This window comes from Hydra vulgaris, chromosome 07 (assembly GCF_038396675.1).
Source record: "Hydra vulgaris chromosome 07, alternate assembly HydraT2T_AEP".
Taxonomy (NCBI): domain Eukaryota; kingdom Metazoa; phylum Cnidaria; class Hydrozoa; order Anthoathecata; family Hydridae; genus Hydra; species Hydra vulgaris.
This window is the reverse complement of record NC_088926.1, coordinates 21,176,558-21,198,421: the sequence shown is the minus strand read 5'-3', so window position 1 is coordinate 21,198,421 and position 21,864 is coordinate 21,176,558. Positions and strand designations below refer to the sequence as shown.

At 27.7% G+C, this 21,864-nt stretch overlaps 1 protein-coding gene and 2 long non-coding RNA genes across 10 annotated transcripts in view; 2 read left to right on the top strand and 1 right to left on the bottom strand.

Moving 5' to 3' along the window:
- The window catches only part of LOC105847246 (uncharacterized), a 75,184-nt gene extending 70,896 nt beyond the window's left edge, over positions 1 to 4,288 (top strand). For 4 of the 6 annotated variants that reach the window (XM_065801333.1, XM_065801334.1, XM_065801335.1 and 1 more), the window contains 3 exons: positions 63 to 136; positions 434 to 592; positions 3,961 to 4,288. In XM_065801333.1, coding sequence (XP_065657405.1) covers positions 63 to 136; positions 434 to 592; positions 3,961 to 4,213 — 486 coding nt within the window. In that variant the 3' untranslated portion in view covers positions 4,214 to 4,288. The remainder of the gene's footprint in view (positions 1 to 62; positions 137 to 433; positions 593 to 3,960) is intronic. The other 2 variants (XR_010639615.1, XM_065801337.1) reach the window with 2 other exon arrangements.
- Positions 4,289 to 4,838: 550 nt separating this feature from the next.
- On the bottom strand, positions 4,839 to 21,353 carry LOC136082126 (uncharacterized). Its single transcript, XR_010639410.1, has 5 exons — positions 21,213 to 21,353; positions 20,067 to 20,993; positions 5,365 to 5,540; positions 5,126 to 5,279; positions 4,839 to 5,007 (listed from the first exon to the last, which is right to left on the bottom strand). It is a non-coding gene; the product is annotated as an uncharacterized LOC136082126 (long non-coding RNA).
- LOC136082341 (uncharacterized) lies at positions 8,067 to 10,384 on the top strand. Of its 3 annotated transcripts, none has more exons than XR_010639613.1 (7): positions 8,067 to 8,662; positions 8,765 to 8,801; positions 9,300 to 9,323; positions 9,443 to 9,594; positions 9,737 to 9,760; positions 9,858 to 9,899; positions 10,130 to 10,384. It is a non-coding gene; the product is annotated as an uncharacterized LOC136082341 (long non-coding RNA). The 3 variants fall into 3 exon arrangements; XR_010639614.1 differs by having other exon boundaries at positions 8,071 to 8,662; positions 9,443 to 9,502; positions 9,571 to 9,594; positions 9,858 to 10,384; XR_010639612.1 differs by having other exon boundaries at positions 8,069 to 8,662; positions 9,858 to 10,384.
- Positions 21,354 to 21,864: the final 511 nt, after the last annotated feature.

Genomic DNA, 21,864 nt, shown 5'->3' with positions numbered 1-21,864 from the left:
AAGAAAAAAAGATAAAGATAAAGAGGGAACATACATATTTATTGAAGTTATTTTCAATCTAGGCATTTATATATTGGATCATTGGATGTGGGTGTATTTACTCATTTATCCCTGCGTTAGTCTTGATATCAAACAAGTAACAGTTTTTTTTTTAAGTATATATAAATTATATACTCTTAGGTGTCAAATAAGCGGTATCTAATTAACACAGGGGTATTAAAGTATCTAGTAAATATAGGGTGGGGTCATATTGAAAATTTTAATTAAAGAAAGATGGAGATTTTTGTCATCATTTCGATGCTTAGGAAATCAAAATGCTGCAGTTTCGTTTTACTTTGCTTTTAATATACTTTGCAAGTTTTTAATATACTTTGCAAGTAAAAAGATTAAGATTACTTAACAAGTATTTGTCTATTTATTAAATATCTTTTAGTGGAATTCGGTGGTTTTCTTTGGTGGCATGTCTAGGAACTATTAGCATTGTTATTAATGGTTGCTTTATTTCTGTGAATATATTTGTTTCAAACTCTGTATTACCAGAATTTCAAGGAACTTTTACTGGACTGGCTATGAGTGTGTCATGTATTGGAAGGTTAAAAATCTTTTGTTCGTATTCATTTTGTTTATGTTGTTCTTAATTATTAATTTATAAGAAATAACTTATTCACAATTCTCAAAATATATTATAATTACATTGTATGATCAAGTTTATATTACAATTGTGTTAAAACAACATCAGCTTATATGGTTTGCAACAAATTACCTTAAAACTATGTATTATAAAATCAAATCTGTTTGCTTTCAATACAAGAGGTTGTATTGAAAACAGGCAATTTATAAACAAATTTTCAGAAGAAATTTTATAGTGTTTTAAGTAGCTTTAGTTTCAAAATTAAATAAAAAAGTATTGAATTTTTAATGTTAGAGGCCTATTTTTTATATAAACGGATGTAAAAAGTAGGCCATCGGCCATTATATTTTAATACTTTTATATAAATGAGTTTTAAGGGGAATGGATACAGTCATGTTTTGCAACAACCATCTTGTCTGCAAGGAGTTTTACGATTTTGTGTTGAAGAAATACCATGGTGATAATGAAAATGTTTTAAAAGATCACTTAAAATCTTTAATGATACTAAGATGGACTCTAAAAATAAACCATTATTTATCATTGCAATTGATAAAGATTTTGCGAGTAAAAATTACGCATAAAAACACTATAACATATAGTTCCAATTAAAAACTGTTTTTATTTAAAGTAACAAATTAATATAACAATTAGCATTCTTAATTCTAAAAATATGTTATTATTTTTTAGAATAGTGACTAGTATTAAAACTAATTAAGAATTTAAAATTTACAAATTTTTTTAGAATAAAATAAGGATAAAATAAATCCAAATTTTTATTTAAAGTCATGAAATAAAAATATTATAACAATTAATGACTTCTCAAATTGTCAGGTTAGAATTATTTTGTTTAATGGCCAAATTTGAAAAATGAATCTAAATGGTTTTCTTTTTGTTTAACAATTTTTTCTTCAACCAGTACTATTTCTAAAATAAAATAAAAATATCCAATAGTGTTAAATCAGGTGTAAACCAATGTTATATATTTAAAACAGCTGTAGTTATAAATATTATTTTTTTTTTTTTTTAGTAGCAAATCAAACTGAGTATAATTCACATGAGAAACCTATCACAACTAAACCTGTTCAGGTTTATTTCGTTGAATTTGATTTTTAAATTGCGAAAAAAATACTTTATCTTTTAAAGTAAAAAACAAAATTAAAGGCATATTCTTATTTATTTTCTAATATTTGTATTGCTAATCAGCTTTTCTTAATTATTAGTAAATAATACGCAATGCGCACACTTTTTTCGTAGGTCTTGTAATATCATCTTATTAAAACCTCACGAATACTGTTGTATTATGGGTAATGATACTAAATAAAGAAAGAAAAAAAAAAAACTCATTTAGTAAACAGATTACATTAAGTGAATATAATTTATATTTAACTGGCAGGGTTCTTAAAATGAATCATTTTATTTATAAAACAAATAATCTTCTTGTTACTTATTTGCGTTCTGTAACTTTTTTTATGTTTAATTTTCAGATATGATTTTCATTATATCAAGGTTGCTAATAATAATATTACTAATGTAAGGTTTCCTAATGTCTCAACGCATCCTTTAATCGCTGGTCAAATGCAATTATCTTCGTATGACGAGAAAATGAGAATACGAATATGAGGAAAAAATATATAAATATCAGTGATAAGCTTTTGCAGCCTAAAGTATTAAAAATAAAAAAGATTGTTAAATTGTTACAAGTTCAAGTGTTTTGAAAAGATTTCCGAAAATGAGAATAAAATGTTATTTAAAGGACTATGGGGAATGTCTCAGATTGAAAAGCAACACTTTTTTAGTAAAATTACTAAACGATTAGACACAATGATTTCAGAAGCCAAATAAAAACGTATGTGATCTGCTCCCAATTTTACATAATTGAAAATGCAAGTGAGGAGTAAATCCAAAAAGCAAACATGTTGCATCATAGAATGAAGCATAGATCGAGAGAGATAAGGATAGAAAGTTTTGCTAAGCATTGTAGTACTGCAATGAAGAGTTAAAACAAAATACTTTTAACCTGACTAAATCTCCATGGAATTTAACGCATGCATTTTACAAAAACTACTCAACATAATCTTATATATAAAACAAATAAATCAAAAAAAGTTTGATGACAACTTTTTTAAAGTTTAATATACATATTAAATTCGTTATCGAATTTTCACACGCATTAAATTACGTCATTATTAAATTATTATTATTACTATTATTATAACATATATTTTTTCAAATATCAATTTCTTACAATTAATTAAAAATTACGCATATTTTGTCATACTATGTATTGTTTAGTTCTTACAATTACGTAAAAATTAAGCATATTTTGTCATACTATGTATTTTTTAGTTCTTACAAATACGTAAAAATTAAGTATATTTTGTCTGCTAAATGCAATTCAAAACAATTGAACTTTTTATTATATTTTGTTGCGCCATCTAACGGAGAAAATAATTGCAAAATGTTAAAATGGTTCATAATTATCAAAATATCAAACAGTCCAAGCTGAAAATAGTTTCAGCATGTGCTATAAGGTTTTTTCATAGAAGTTTTTTTTTTGTAAAAACAAAAAAAAAAGGACAATAAGGGAGGGCACGTCTCTACTAGGTGTTGTCGGTATTGAAAACAATTTTCACATTTACTGTTTCGGTACTACACAATTGTTAAAAGTTTCAGAACCCTATAGGGTCTGGAAAGTTGTGAAAAATCGATAGCAAGATTGTGTTAAAAAAAGGGAACAAAATGAAAAATTAATAGCACAATTTTGGGATAACTGGCAAACAGGAAGGCGGTAAGAAGCCTCCAATGAAATTTATCATGCTGACAGATTAGTCTAAAAGCTAGTAAAAAATCGCAGGATTCCGCGACGACGGAAAAAAAAGTGTTAAGTAATAAAAAGTTGTAAAAGTTCGTTTAAATATTTATTATAAAAATTTATAAGCGCAACTGTATTCGATGGCGTGGTTTGACGCGTTCAAAAAAGACACGTGTCACGGAATAATTTGACATTTTGTATTTTCAAGTCAAGTATTATTATATACACATATTTATAGTTGCATAATTATATTAAGGTTTCTACACCATTTTATTTAGAATTTTATTTGTGCCTAGCACAATACAGTATGTTTTTTATTTGTGTTTAGTTTTTAACTTACTAAAAGATACTTTTAGCAAAGAAAATTTTTTATCAAAGATAGCTTCTTTCTAAACAAATTTTATTAAGTTTAAAGTTACTTTATTAAGTTTAAATTTAGTATTTAGTTTATGATATTTTTTTTACACCAATTTTATCTTGAGCTCAAAATCTACTTTTCATGTATATTTTTATGTAGAGCTGCTGGTCCCGTTTTGTTCGGCAATGCCTACTCTTGGTCGTTGTCAAATCTGAAATCAAAAAACCTGCCTTTTCCGTTCAATCAATATTTTGCATTCCTACTCTTGGCTACAGTTTGTTTAATAAGTGCTTTGTTCACTCATTTCTTGATTTCGCAGTCTTTGAATAACAAGAAAGTTCCATCAAACAAAAAGCTTGAGGTTCGTGGGAGTTATTACTTGTATGTGAAAACCTTTTTGCCAATACAATAAAGTCATATTTTGTTATTTTAATTTTATAAATTCTAATGTGAAAAATAAATTTTATAAATGGTTTATATTCTCAAACTTTTTTTAAATGCAAACGTTGCGATTGCGCATTCCCCGCAAACATAGGTGACATATTAATAATCTTTTTATATTTGAAACGTATTAGTTTCAACTTTTATTATTCTTTTCAACAGTTTGTTTTATTTAATTTTTGAGTTTTCATATTATTCTTAATGACGCTGATCACAATAGCTAATGACCTAATAATAGGTCAGCGAAATTTATTTAATTAAAAAATTTTCTTTCTCTCAATACTATTAGTTTTTTATTTTACAAATTTTCACTAAATCATAAATACCAGGAATATACCTTTAATTTGGACAAGCCTGATTAAAACTTGTCAATTGAAAAGTTCTGCCCAATTTTGTGCCCATAATCCAGTCATTTTAGATTATTACTGGGAAAAAAGTTCTTATTATATAGTAACACTAAAAAAAACTCATTGATAGTTCTTGGGGAAAATGAGTTATTGACATTTCATGAGTCTGAACTTTACTTTATGCTTTAACGTTAGAAAATATATTTTGTTAACTGTAATGTGAAAAATAAGTTAAAAAATAACATTGCATTAATTAAAAATAATTTCGATTTTAAATTTTGATAAGTATAAATAACAATTCAAAATTTGAAAATATAAGCTAACATCTACAGTTTGACAAAAAATATTTCGTTTGAATAATTCTTCGTTGTCGCTTATGTCACTTTTACCTTCGCCATCCTCGACTGCGTCACTTTTTCTTAAAATATGATAAAAGATTGGTAATATATGAAACGCCTTCAGTTTACTATATTGTTTTAGCACTATAGTACATTTTTGTTATTTACTTAATATATATATAACAAGGTAATATTTACATTATATTTTACACGCGTTTGTCCTTGACGTTTCTCACATGTTTCTAAATTTAGCAGTTTGTGTTTATGACAAATGCATAGATTTGTCCCACACTATTTTTTAATGTCACAATGTACCTTCAATTGAGTGCTATCACCAATCCTCTGGCATAATCTGGAATGAATTTTGTTTCAAACAAAAGTTAAAATAATAATAAAATTGAACTTGATATTTGAGTTAGTTTAACATAATAACTTACTTTTAAATGCGGCCGCGGCGCAGTGGTTAGAGCGCTTGCTTTAGAAGCAGGAGATCCAGGTCCGAAACAAACTTTGACATATTTTTGCGTCACGGTATGGAAGGAGGCGTAAACTTCTTGGTTAAATGCACTTCCGCGGTTCTCTGTGACAAGACCTTGAGGTCTTCTTGGGGCACCTAAATAACAAAAAAAAAAAAAAATGCAATCGTAAGCCATGATAATAAGCTGTTCGCTCCAAAGCTGACTTAATATTTTGTCATTTCAAGATGCTTCTTATATCTAAAACAATTATGTTATAATTTTTCAGTTTTTATTTTAAAATATACAATAAAATACATTTGCATACTACTGTGTTCGAAGAGAAAAGATTTTTGTTAGTGTAATATTTTGTTTTCATCTTTTATAGATAATATTGTGTGTGTAATTTTTTACCTTAGATTTTACATGATTACATACGATGTCTTATTTTCTGCTCAAAAAAAAAATATTTTGGTTTTAACAAAAGATTCAAGAAGCATTTTTTACTTCGGATATAGGATCATATCCACTTATATTATTGACAAACAAAATATCGTTCTTTATGTTGCAGGCGATGCTCGTAAAAAATAAAATTGTCAGATTTTTTTTTTTTTTTTGCCGATGGTGAGCAAGCATAATAGTTCATTTCGTTTAAAAATGTTTACAATGTACAAAATAAAAAAGTGTATAATGGGCTGGAGTAAAAAGAACTTCCCCAAATTTGTACACGCTTTTAAATATCCGTATCATATAATCAACAGCATTTAAAAGAAAGACAATTTTAAGATCTTAAGAAACAAAAAAAAGTTGTAAAATAATTAAGATACATATAAAAAAGAATTATAAATAAATATAAAAATAAAACAAATATCTGTGTCATTAGCAGCCACAATAACTTGTTTTTCAGAGATTAATGGAGCCAATCCTAATGCTGTTGAACAAATTATTTTATAAGCATTGCCTAGGCGATTGGCAATAGTATTCGAGTCTTGTTAACAAAGTGACTAAATTCACATAAACCATCTTTTGGCTAATTTTGATTGTATTTGTTAAAAATTTTCAACGGTGAAGTTTGCTGTTTTTTCTTGATTTTGACAGCAATGAACTTGAGATAATTCATTATTTCCTGAGCTTTTGATGCAACTTTTTCTGCTCGCTTGCAGTTTCCCGCGTTTTTATGTGGTATTGAAATGAAACCAGATGATAATAAGTGTAAGTTTTTAAAAACTGAATGAAAATGGATTTCCAATTAAAATCTAGTCATAAAACTTTTTTCAATAACTCGCATCTTTCCTTATTCGTGATTGATCGAGATATACATAATGCTCAGTAATTTTTATTGTAGAATTCAAAAAGAAAATTGCTGCACTGCCTTGTGTTCTAAATAGTACTGCGTCCTATAATTAATTATCCTCTGTTCTTATAGGATTGCATGAGTGTCTGCTCCAAAATCTAACCCAAACACAAACCTTCCCCAGAAAACGTTCATTTCAACGTGCAACATATTTCTTTTTGTTAAAGCAATCTTCAAGTCATGGGTGAAAACAACATACAAAAAGTCATTTGTTGAGCATACAATCTTGCTGACTTTGCATAGATCATATGACCACAGGCAGCAAAAATATTCAACATTTCTACCCAGCAAACATTGTTTTAGTAGATTTGCAGTGGACCTAAATAGACAGTTTTAGCGGTTCATTAGAGTTTTGCTCATTGGTAACTTAGGGGACAATTGGTGCAGCCACTGCACAAACTTTCCGACATCTTAATGGTGTTGTGTAATTTTGGTTTATTACCTTTTTAATATATGTAGATTTTTTTTTATTTTGGTTCATTAAAAGGCATTTTATTTTTGTTTTATATTTTAAGTTGCCTTGAATTCTAAAGCGTGTACACGAAATAAATGTGAAAGTAGAAAAACAACTAAAAAAAAGTACTCCTCAATTTTTATTTCGAACCAAGTAATAATTTTAATACAGTAATATAAGAAGATCAAACATTAAAAAAAAAATTAATTATTTCTGTGGGAATTTAATATAATTTCAAGCTTTTGCGTTAGTGGTACCCATAAGCTTGCGTACAGAATAAGAATCAAAACTATTTGATGCTTTTTTAAATGATATTTTAATATCTTGAATGTTTCTGCAAAGCTTTTTTGTTTTTTTCATTTTTCTTTTAATAATAGCCCAGTACTTTTCAATAAATCTCAATTCTGGGCAGTTTGGAGGATTTTCTGTTTTACACTCTAAAAACAATCCGTTAGAAAAAGCAACGGATTACTTTTTTCCGTTAAATTAACGAAGTAATTCGTAACCAAAAATCACAAAATTAACGGAGTAAAATAAACTTTTAACGGATTCTTCGAAATTTCGTTAATTCAACGGATTAAATATTCAAATCCGTTGAAAAACAACTGAAGTTTTTGTTAAAAAGGGTTTCTATAAGAAATTATGAAGTGCATTCTCTGTAGATTATTTTTTTAAGTCTTGTTTGTTTGATTTATATTTGTCAAGTTCTTTATTTATAAATGATAAATTTTTAAAAGGCGATTTTCTTAAACCATATTTAAATTGTAGATAAAGGTTTGTTGCAGTAAGTTTAATTTGCCATTTTTTAAATAGCTTCACATTTCGACTAAATGTGAAGCTATTTTAAAAAAGCACAATTTTAATTGTGTTTATCCATTTTCTTTTTCTACTAAATTTTAGTAGAGAAAGCAAATGGATAAACGCAGTTTAAATTACACTCTGTTATTTGTAATTTCGAAGGTTGTTAAACTTATTTTAAATTTTCTATATTAAGCATTGAATATATTTTTAATTTTTTTATATGATAAACTAAAGGGTTTGTTGAACAATTATTTCTATAATTAAGACTACATGACTTGTATATATCCTTGTGTAATTCTCTATTTTAAACGTGACATGTAGTAATTTACGGTATAAATTTAAATCAGTTATAAAATTAAAAATGTTAACATTTCTTTTGATGCCATCAAAAGACCCATCAATGATGGGTATCATTATTTAGGTTAGTTGCAGCTATGTTTACATAGAGCTAGTTTATATGATTTTATAATTTGCAATTTTAGACATGTGGTATGCAAAATTACACTGTAAGTTTCATCAGTTGTAAAATGTTTACTTGCATTTTTTTTATGGGTGTTTATTTAGGCTAGTTATAGCAAAGTTTATAAAGGGATTGTTTTAATTTTTATATTTAAGTTTGTATATGCTTTTATGATTTGCTATTTTAGACATGTGTTATGCTATATCACACTGTAAGTTTAAATTAGTTGTAAAACTATTATTTTTTTTTTACTTGCAATTTTTTTATATTAGTTGCAACTAAGTTCATATATTGTTTGTTTATTTTTGTATAGAACTTGCTACTTTATACATGGTTCATTCAGGCATGAGGTATAATTATTTAAACTAGTTGCAGCTAAGTTTACATATAATTTGTTTATATGCTTTTATGATTGACTATTTTAAGCATGCGACATGCAATATTACACTGTAAGTTTTATCAGTTGTAAAATGTTTACTTGCATTTTTTTTATGAGTATTTATTTAGGCTAGTTACAGCAAAGTTTATATGAGCCCCTGAGATGCATAGTGGTATAAGTCACTCATATCTAGTTTTGAAAAGTCTGACTAATATCACTATGGCTGTGAACAAAAACAACTGTTTAGTGAGGAGCATAACAAAAAACAGTTCCAGCATCATTATCAATATCATTAGAGATATACCACTTTGCCATGTAATAGAATAAACAAAATGCTAGCAATTAATGGAAATAACTCAAAATATTGAAAAAAGTGACTTATACCACTATGCATCTCATGGGCTCATATATGGGTTGTTATAATTTATATATTTAAGTTTGTATATGCTTTTATAATTTGCTATTTTAGTCACAGGTCATGCTGTATCACACGGTAAGTTTAAATTAGTTGTAAATCTATTTTTATTTTTTTTTACTTGCAATTTTTTTATGTCAGTTGCAACTAAGTTTATATATTGCTTGTTTATATTTGTATTAAACTTGCTACTTTAGACATGGTTCATTCAGGCACGAGGATCAAATTTAAATATTTACTTGCATTTATTTTAATGGGTATATTTGTTTAAACTAGTTGCAGCTAAGTTTAGATATAATTTGTTTATATGCTTTTATAATTTTAGGCACGTGACATGCAATATCACACTGTAAGTTTGATCAGTTGTAAAATGTTTACTTGCATTTTTTTCTATGGGTGTTTATTTAGGCTAGTTACAGCAAAGATTATATATGGATTGTTATAATTTGTATATTTAAGTTTGTATATGCTTTTATAATTTGCTATTTTAGATACATGTCATGCTCTATCACACAGTAAGTTTAAATTAGTTGAAAAACTATTTTTTTTTATTGCAATTTTTTTATGTTAGTTACAAATAAGTTTATATATTGCTTGTTTATATTTGTATAGAACTTGCTATTTACTACTAGACATGTGGTATTCAGGCATGAGGTATCAAGTTTAAATTCTAATATTAATACTTTTAACGTGTTTATTATTATTAAATAAAATTTAGTTTAATACATTGAAATGTAGAACTAATAAAATTACATAATTTTTATTTACAATTTAGAAATAAAAAGTTAGCAACAAATGTTTCTTTCAGGGTTATTAGTAAAAATTTACCAATTTGTGTTATGGTATATCATTTATATTCAATATTTTCTTTATTGTATTTTAAGGTTTGTTTATTTTTAAATAACCGACAACAGGTTGCTGGAATTGAAATGTGCACACACATGAATTTACAACAGTATTAAAAATTGAAATCTAGAATAGTAACAATTGTATACATGTCTGTGTTTTTTATATAAATGTTTTTTGACCTTGAAAATAATAACTGTATTATTAAAATATATATTAAGAAACTTTTTATAATTTTAAATTTTTTAATTTTTGTTGTAGTAGAAAGTTTCTATATTGAATTATATTATTATAAATATTTAATTAGTTTTCAATTAAAAAGTTAAAACGTCTTTAAAGCTTGCTAAAACATCTCTCCCGATCAAGTTAGTTAGTATAAGTAGTACTGCTTGTATCAGATGTTGAATATCCTAATAAAATAATCTATATACTAAAAATAAGGACTATTTTGTAATGAAATCTCAATTTTATCTGGCTTAATTCCTTTCTAATTTTAATGAAGGGAATAATAAACTATTCAATTCAATGACGTAGTAAATTCTTTATTTTACCAAATCAGCAAAAGCCGCCCAGCGTAATAATTCCTTTATTTTAACGAATTGTTTGTTGCATGAACGGAATAAATCCGTAATTTCAACGGATTTATATCGACGAACTTCAATCCGTTAAAATTTTAATCCGTTAACATAACGGAAAACCCGTTGGTGCAATAGCGACAGATGCAGTTCGTTGTATATAACGGATTTTTTCTTAGAGTGTAGGCACAAATTTCACATTATTCTTTTTATACCATTTCATAGCTAGTTTACAATAATGAATTGAAGCTAAATCAGGCCAGAACACAGGTCTGTTATTTTGTGATTTAATGAGAGGTAAAAAGCGTTTTTGTAAACATTCGTCAACATATATTTGACCAGAATGTGTAGATTGAGAAATATAAGGTGCTGGTTTTTTGCCACAACTGCAAATAGCTTGCCAAATCAAGGCTTTTTAAGCGAACTTGTTATGTTTTGTGTATTTAAATTTCTTATCTGCTTTTCCTCTATATTTGACAATAGAAATAAAATTGTCATACAAATTTCTGCCGCGGATTCTTGCACTTTTTTGTTGAGTTTCAGAACGGTTTAGAACTTTTTGCACTTTGAAAGAATGAAAACCATGTTTGTTTCTAACCTTTGAAACAAAACTATGAGCAAATCCATATAATTTTGCGCGTTACCTTGGTGAAAGGCTTGGGTTATTCTTAAAACTGTTAACCAGTTTTCTAACTAGTTTTATATCTTCTTTTCTTCCACCACCAGGTTTGCGATTGATCGATTTTGTTTGAGAAAAATGTTGAATAACACGACTAACGGTGTATGGATGTATTTGCAATGACTTTGCTATCGAATTGTAGCTACTATTAAGATTTTGTATAATGATTAATTATTAGTATTGTGCAAAATTTTTTCTCTTACGTCTTCTTTTGTCATTTTTAAAACTAATTTCAAGTTAAATCCAAAAACTAACATATATTTTTGAAACCACAACACGTTGTAAACAAAATACAAAACAATTAAAAAGATTTTAATACAGCCACTGAAAAAAAATGACGTGCTTATTCTTTCACGTTTATTTTGTGTACACGCTTTATAAAGTCGTCAGTAAGTCAAATAGCCAGATGATGCAACAAAATTTGATAGTTGTATTTTTAGTAGAGAAGTCATTTTAAATACAAAAAGTATCTTGAAATGGCATACAAAAGATTAGTTGAGACAGGCAAGTTGCAACCATCGAAGTGAACAGCTTGTTGTCATGGTTTACGATGAATTTTTGCCATGGGTTATTAACTTACTTGCTCGAGATTCTAGAGGCTATCAAGTTCAATTAAGGTTTTATATTATCATTTTTACTTGCTGTTTGGAAGGTACTAAATGATTCATCCCAGCTTATGCTAGAGGATTGGGGATGGCAGTCAATGAAATGTATATTATCACCACTAATGATAGATTAAGACATTGCACATGATATCTTGCTTCAAGTCATAAGATATAAATGCAAAGATAGTTCTGAGGGAAAAATCTATGCATTTGTCATTAACACCGACTGTTATGTTCGGAGCGTCACGTTAGGGAACGTAAAGGACAAACACGTGTGAACTCATAAAATGTAAATATTACATTGTTATGTACTAAGTAATTTATTGTTATAAAATAAGTATATAACAAAAATGTATTATAGTAATACAATAATGTAGTAATATATTATTGTATAAGAGAAGACGTTTCATTTATTACCGTTTTTTATCAATCATATTTTAGGAACAAATCACGCAGACGAGCGAGGACAAAAGTACAAGTGACGTAAGTGACAACAAAGACACTCAAACAAAAAAGTTTAAATTGAAAATTTCGGGCTGAGTATAAAATTAGTCAAAATAAAAAATACTCCACTCCCTTTCAACTTGGGTAATGGGAGGGTATACTTTACATAATTACTAGTTCTAATTGTGAAAAGATTTCAGAGAAAATTTGAAATCACTGATGAATTTTTATGTTTTAAGTAAAAAAATGATGATAAAACCATTTTCTCCTTATATCACAGTGGGACAAAATCGAGTTTTTTGTGCCAAATTATTTTCGTAGTTTTTTTTATTAGAATAGCTATATTTATATATAAAATGCATAAATAAAGCAAAAGACATGTAATTATACAATATAAAAAAAAAATTTAAAAAAAATTAATTATTTTGGTGAAAAATACAAAATGTTTTTAATGGACAACTTTTATCTGTGTAAACATTAAAAATATTGCTTTTTGATGTTTATTTGTCATAAAACAACTTTTTTAGATTTATATTTACAAAACTTATATATTATAACAGTAATGAAAGATTTTGTAGGTATTCTTTGTGTACAAAACATCTTTTTTACATGTTCAGTATTTCTCATCAACTGACCATTAACCGAAGATCAATCTTTTGTTATAACTTTTTTTATTGCAAAAAGTTGCAAAATATTTATGATGCATGGCTATTTACATACATTTAGCATGAGATTTACATAGTTAAATGTTTGGAGTATATTGGAGGATAGGATAGTACTTTGGAGGATAGTATCTGATATCTAATAGTAAAGTTTAGTAGCAAAAAAAATATCGAAAACTGTCTGTTTTCGATGCATAAAAACTAATGATTACATTTACGTTAAATTATTTTTAAAAGCCTGAGCGAAAAAAACATTGTTAATTAAAATAATATAGTTTAAAATGGAAGTCAATAAAGTTAGTTTAAAATAATAGTAGCGTAAGAAAGTTAACAAATAAAAAATGCAAAATAGCGTTTTGGAACACATGTCAAATTAACGTGTAAATAACCGCATAAAATTACGCTTAAATTAATATTTAATATTTTTTTAACTAGATATTTCCTCTAATGAACATGTCTTCACCATTATGACAAAGTTTCATCGTGCAATGCTGATATTGATTTTTTGGTATTTTGGCACACTCTGTCCCACTGTGCATATGGGTTAGTGGGGCAAATTTACGTAAAACGTAAATTAATCTAGAAAAAAATAATAATAGTAGTAATAAAAAATAAAAAAATGGGCAAAGGGGGGCTGAAACCAAAATCAAGATGGACCAAGGTAGTCCGAATCAGAATTAGAATGCAAAAACAGAAATGTTTTTAAAGTTGGGGGGCTATGACCCTTCTGCAGGGGCCATTTTAGGGGGAGGGGGTGTTACACCCCCTGGCAATTGTAAAATCAAACTTTAAGTTGGTATTTTTTGAAAGTTATAGTCGGTTCATGGATAATTTTTCAACATTATTTTTATAGAATTTAAAAACAACAAAAAAAGTTTTTTGAGTATTTTAAAAATCTGCTTATATACGATAGTCGCGATAAAATTACCTTTTACAGTGGCAATATCTATTTTTTCGGAACATTTTACTGCCGACTAAACTTGGACTCGGTTGAACACGGTCGGTTATACTTTTGCTGAATTAACATAATGTTCCCCGCTTCCTAGCGTCAAAGTTTAATTATAAACACGATTATAAATCAAAGGAGCTAGTGAAAGGATCTACTTATCTTAAATTACTTTTTTCATTTATTGCTTACTTACTTTTAATAGTGTTATTATTTGTGTTTATATCACTGGCGTTTACTTAATAAAAGTTTTAAAATAATGTCAAAAACGTCAAAAAGCAAAAGAATAAAGCTGGAATGCATTGATTGTGGCAGTGTTTTTAATAACGACTACAAAAAACATCAACGTGTAGTTCATAATGGAAAACAAATAAAGACGAAACATTTCGGAGCCTAGAAATCCGTTTGATATTGCCAAAAAGTTGAGAATTCCAACACCCAGCTTTGTAAGTATCTGTTTTTTTTTCTTAATTTGCATTATATTGCATAAATAAAATAACTAGATATTATATGTGTAAAAATTTTGTCTTCATCAAGTCTTTTTGTTTTCAGATCAAGTCTTAGTGTTAGATCTAAGTTGCTCACTCTAAGACCATTTATTAAAAAAGTTCTTAGAATGAGCAATTTAATACTAATATATATACATTAATAAAATACTATATATTATATTAATATTTAAATTTTTTCGTGTATGACAAAATTTCAGTTTTTTCCTGATTTTTACTTTATTGATATCAATGCTCTATTACCAACATCAATAAAATAAAAACAAAGTCAATCTTTTGGTCGCTGAGCTTTATAATTTATTTAATAATTTTTAATTAACACCAGTAGTTTATATGTTTTATCGTCAAATGACTACTATAATTAGCAGTTATATTATGTATAACCATTGAATTACAGAGATCTATGTTATCTTGAGATAACTATATACTTAGGTTATGTATTATTTTACAGGAGTCACTTGAAGAAACCAATCTTTTATTGAACTCTGAAATGGAAGTAACATGTTCAAATATAAATGATGTAGCTCAGAACTATACAAGTAAATTTTTACGAGTCTATATGATAAAAAGTTGATTTTAAATGAGTTTTGATTGTTTTGATGTTGATTTTCTAGATTTTTAACTTTTTCATTTATCTTTAGTTATTCAGAATTTAAAACCAAAAAACCCAATTGATTTTAAGCTTTTGTGGAAAAAAGTCATTAATCAACAAATTGCATTTAACAAAATAGATCGAGAAAAGTTAAAAGGTATTTTTCATTTGTTGAATAATTATTGACATATTATTTTTATTATCTAGTTACAGTGTTGTTCAGTAGCGTTCGAAGAATGCAAAAAATGGTTTGACTGTTTGTATATTATTACATATATGCATAATATTTTTATATAAAATATTACTATTTAACTATAAACTTTCATTTTTAATTTCTAGTTGAAGTTAATGAAACCATTAACTAGTTAATAAAAAACAAATTATTGATGATGTGGAGACAAAAAAACACCCATGGATATCTTGTATTGGAAAATTACAAGCCATAAGTCAAGAATTTGAGCAATGTAATGAAATTTTAAACATTGTTAAGAATTCAAAGTTTCCAAACCTTGTATTCTTTTTGATCAATAGTATAGAATACATATCAAGTATTAGAAATGGTATTTGTGAAAACATAAGTTACGCCACAAAAGCATTAGATGACTTAATGATTGGAAATGAACATGACATTAGTGCAAAAGATAGTTTTGTGGAACATGATCCAGGTAAACGTATTCACAATTTAACAATATTACAACGACAATTTTTAATATCATTAGGACCCCATCAACCTAAACAGGCCAAATACCCTAGAGACAACAACATTCCAGTAAATAAACAACAACACTTTACTCCTATATGGGTTAATGAATTTCCTATGCTGGAATATAGCATTGTAGCTGATTCTGTTTTGTATGTTCATTATTTTCTCAAATAAATGAAAACAATGTTTGGGTTAATAGTGGTGTAAGGCAAGGGCAGAAAATGAAAAGCAGAGGAAAATTAAAAAAGGGAACATTGAGTCAACATTTTGCATCTGTATCTCATAAAAGAGCTATGTTAGATTATTGTGCATTTACCAGCAAATCAAGTGGTGTTGATTTTATTTTTAATAAGTCTGCTCGAGAACTGGCAATACGTGAAAACTACGAACAATAGATTAATAGAAAAGCAGTCGGAATTTTGATTGATGTGGCCCGCACTTTAGAGAGACAAGGGTTGACTTTTCGCAGCCACAAAGAAAAAGAAAATGAGTCTCAAGATGGCAACTTCTATCAAATAGTTTTTTTACTTTCTAGACACAATGCAATCATAAAAAATGGCTTAGTGATAAAAATATGCGTACTCACCATGTTACATATCTTGGATGTCAATCCCAAAATGAATTTATAGATTTTCTTGCTGCAGAAACTCGAAAAACTATAATTCAAGAAGTTTTCAAATCAGAACTATTTTCTGTTATGGCTGATACCAACAAAGATCAATTGGCTTTATATATAAGATATATTGATTCAAACGGCAAAGCTAATGAACGATTGCTTGATGTTATTAAATCAACTACAAAAACTGGATATGAAATTGCTAAATATATTTATGACTGTCTAGTAAGACATAAAATTAACACTGTTAATGAAGCGTTTCAATCGTATGATTTTGCTAGCAATATGAGCGGACATATTAAAGGAGCTCAGCATTGCTTTACTGAATTTGTCGGCCACGCTGTTCCATATATACCATGTCAAGCACATCGATTAAATACCTTTCTTGAGCATAGTTGTGATGCTAGTCCTGTAATTGGAGAATTTATAAATGTACTTGAAAATATTTATGTATTTTTTTCATCCAGTACAAAAATTTAACAGACCGTATTCAAAGATTTAACAGACCGTATGATAGAAATTGAAGGAAGTTTACAGCTAAGAAATCTATCAAAAACAAGATGGACTGCTTGTGCAGAAAGTATAAAATCTGTGTGGACATCGCTAAATCCAATTGTTGATACATTAAAAGACATTACAAATTCGGATAAATTTAACAGTTTAACAAAAACTAAAGCTCTTGGATTAAAAAAAAAGATATTAGGTTTTTGATTTCTTTGTATCGTTAATGTTCATGAAAAACATCATGTGCAAACTTAAATATTTAACCGAACATTTAGAAACAAAAGAATTGAATATATGTGATGCAATAGTACTAATAAAAAGTTTCTGTTTCTTCCTTAACAAATATAAGATCAGATTCTGATAATATGAATAACTTAATTGAAAGCTCAAAAAATACTGCTCAATTGTATGGAGTTGATCCAGATTATAAACGATATCACAGAGCTAGAAGCATGCCAAAAAAAATTGATGATAATTCTGATAATTCTGCAAACATTGATTTGTTAACCTTTTATCGAAAATAATTTAATCAAGTTTTAGATACTCTTCTAAATTTGTCGAATCAAAATCTTAAAGTCTTCATTTAGAAACTCAAGCCGATTTTTAGTATCTTACATATTCCGCTAAAGTTTACAGCTGCTTCACCAGAAAATTTAGAAAAAGCATTTTCATTTTTTCCTCCTAAGAGTCAAGCTGTCTATTTATTAGACTTTGATGCAGTTGCAGCTGAATGGGAGATATTTTGTCATCAATGTTCAAGTTTAGCAACAATAATGTAAGTAATGGAAAAATCTTACGAATTGAAGAATTTATTACCTTGGGCAAATCAGTTATGTCGCCTAGCTTTAACAGCTCCAATATCTAGAGCATCAAATGAACGTACGTTTAGTAAATTAAAGCTGGTTAAAAATAGTTTGCGCTCTACTATGACTACTGAAAGATTAAGTTAAAGATGTTAAGTTGTGAAAAAGATATTACTGAAAAAATTGATATTGATTGTATTGTTAAGAAATGGTCTTCCGCTAAGCAAATAAGAATAAAAGTTTGAAAAAATCAAACTCTAGATTTTTAATTTTTTATATTATAATATGAATATTATGTAATTTTAATTTTCTTTCGAAAAGTCATTTAAATATTATTAGGTGCCCTAATAATATTTAAATAACTGGTAACCTAAATTTAGCCCGGTAAGTTAACTTTTTTTTGAAAACTAAATTTTTTGCACTTAACCCAAAATGTTTAGTCGACGAGTGTACATTTTGCTGCGAAATTCAAATTTTAAAGCATTAGTCTACTAGAAAGATTCGCTAGTTAGATTTTATCCGCCTATTGTCTTAATGTATCGTTCCAAAAAAATGTGCTTATGAACAATGGTTACAGAGAAAATACAAATTCTCGAAATGTCACGTGACGGATTTTTGAGTCGGTAATTTTAACATATTTCACCCCCCCCCCCTCTTATTTTTCCTAGAATTGCCCCTGCCCTTCTGCCCCCCTGTTACTATGCCAATGTATGTATGCATTTTTTTTTTGTGTACATTTACATGAAAGAGTGCTTGTATCTTTGTATTTATGTATGTATATATATATATATATATATATATATATATATATATATATATATATATATATATATGTATATATATATATATATATATATATATATATATATATATACATATATATATATATATATATATATATATATATATATATATATATATATATATATATATATATATATATATATATATATATATATTTATATATATTTTATAATTATCATTTCGCGATAAACAGAAAAATTCTGTTTACCTTCATGCAACACAAGCTTGTAAGCCTCAGACGAAAAATAGGAAAAACAGAATTAAAGCCATAAGATTTTATATGAAAAAATTAGACAGATGTCTAGAAGGAAATCATAATTAAAAAGGCGAGTCAATTGATTATTTTTTTTTTTTTTATACATCTTCGCTTCCAACAAGGCTGCAAGCAGCCATAAATTAAAGTTGCAAGTTACTAAGAGAAAAGATGAAGATTTTAGAGCAAGATAACGATTGATAGATGACTTAAAGGATTGCAAATTATATGAATCAGGAAAGCAAGATGAAGGAAGCGAATTCCAAAGAGCTGATATTCGAGGAAAAAAACTAGACAAATAAGCGTTTTTGGAGCACTTAGGAACAGTCACAGAAAAAGGATGATACTTAATTGAATGACAAGTAACACGAAAATAAATTTTAGTAGATGGCACAAGAGACGCTAGCTCTTTAGAGTTGTGCCCATTATAGTATTTGTAGAAAAGAGAAAAAGAAGTAACATTACGACGGTGTGATAATGGTTGGAGGTTGGCTGTAAGAGCAGGTTCAACTATATTTACAATGCGTTTTTGCACCTTGTCTAAAAGAGAAAGGGCATCATTAGAAGAACCGCCCCAGATATGGCAACAGTATTCCATTCAAGGCTGGATTTGAGATTTATAGAGATAGAGAATAGAATCCGAAGTAAGAAAGTGAAGAGCTCGATAAAGAGATGCAACCTTAGCAGACGCTAATTTTGCAACTGATTTGATATATGGTTTCCAAGAAAGATTGGAAGTAAGAGTTAATCCTAGAAGATGAAGAGTAGATGACTGATCGAGTACATCACCGTTCATAAATATAGGAAGATCTAAATTATTGCGATAACGATTGGCTGAAAAAAATTGAGTTTTATCTGAATTAAAGTTCACCAGCCACTGTGAGCCCCATGCTGTAGCAGAAGTGTGATCCTTTTCAAGCTCAAATGCCCCCTCCAAGCAATCAGAGGTTATTGGTTTCTTATCACGACAAAAATAAATGTTAGTACCATCAGCAAACAATGCCACCTTAGATGTGAGAATATCTGGAAGATCGTAAATGTAAATTAAAAAGAGTATAGAGCCAAGGATATTACATGTTTTATTGATGCTCCCTGTACTAATTCTCATTTAACTCTCATCTAAGAGAGAGAGAGAGAGAGAGAGAGAGAGAGAGAGAGAGAGAGAGAGAGAGAGAGAGAGAGAGAAAGGGTTTCCAAAGCAGCATATTAAAAAAAGTAAAAGACTAGCAATAAATAATATTAACTGGTTTTATTAAGTTACCAGTAAACAAAACTATTTTTACCTTTATTATTTGAAGTTCCAGTTTCTCTTTAACTGTTGACTAATGACTAATAGAGTAAATTTATATAATTGAATTTACAAAATTAAAACCATGTTTCAATAGTAGGCAAACTAATCAAGTGATGACAAAGACAACTAAAAAAAAGAACATAATTATGTTTGAATTTATAAAAAAATTTAAAATCATTTTAATTTAAAACTGTTATCAAATGTTACTATAATTAGTAAAATTCATTTTTAGTATTGTTCTAAAGTGTTTAAAATCAAATAAATAAACATTAACGCTGTTTGACACTGAATTCTGGCAAGTAAGTTTTCTGCTTGCCGAGTAGCATATTTTATATTTCAACAATAACTAATTTCACCTTGCCTAGCTTTATCTCTTTCATTTGGACAACAATTATTTTTGCCTATTAGAATTTACACTAATAAATTCTTCGCCTATTAATAGCCATTTCAACTTCACTGTATTCTTTAAACATACTACCAGTAGTATTTCTATTGTTACAATTGGATAATAAATAAATGTAAAAGAATCTTACAAATTGTGATCTTTTCTAATTAAAGACTAAAGACAAAAAACCTGGAACAAACATTTTTTTCACCATCTTTGCCAACAAATACAACTGCAACATCCTGTGAAAGGAGATTATAGCAACGTCTATCTTGCCCTTCAAGTAAAGTCATAGTTATAACTGAGACTGAGCAACCTTCTATAGCTGTTCGGCGAATTTCTCCATCTTCCACTTCAGCTATGTTTTTAAATGCAGGAGAAATTGGGTTCTCTTCACTAATAAAATTTTGCAATCGAAACATTTAACCATTTAAGAAAAGATCATTACCACATTGTCGCATTCTAAAATTTACTGCTGAAAGTGGTTCATAGATGTATAGTTGACAATATGTCGGCGGAACATCTTGATTTGGCCTAAGATTACATATACAATACAATACTCTTATGACTTTAAAAAAATTTAAATATATCAGCTAGGAGATGTTTGAAAAAAAATTAACTTAGCTTTAGATTTATCAGATGATGTATTATGTACAACATAAATACATAATCTGATAAATCTAAAATAAAAAAGTAATGAATAAGTAAATAAATAAGAAAAACATTACATACAAAAAATGAAAGTCAATGTACCTTATGTATATTAACTGTTGTGATTTACCAGAGTAGTAGTTGTTAAATATTATTATTTCATGTTAGCTTTTAGAAAATAATTTATGCTGGTACATCATAATACCAAATTATTTATAGCAAAATCCTATAATAAACAGTGCTATAGACAAAAAATCAAATTGAGATAAAATAAATTGCATATATGACAAAATAATTTGTCTGGGCTTTTAGTGAATGATTTAAGGCAGTGATTTTTAATAATAAAATTACCTATTTATTATTTTTAACAATAGACACCAAATGAAGGTAAGCCAAATGTCTATCTACTCATAAGATAACAAAAAAACAACATCACAGCAACAACACACAACAATAGCACACATCATAAGTTAATATAATATGCATATAACATAACTTAAGTAACATAACATTCATATATAACAGAACTTAAGAAACAACATTACGCAAAGTTTTATTAAAATACATTATTATGTATTTTTAGAATAATTTATAATAAAGGCTTGAAAACACCTAGACCTAAAGCAGTAACAGGTTGACACTAAACACAGCTGTGTAACTCTCTGTTACAAGTACATCACTTGGCTTGCAAGGTCGACAAATCTTGCTCTACACGTTTACCAAGTCGTAGCACTTTGACAACATGGAAACAACA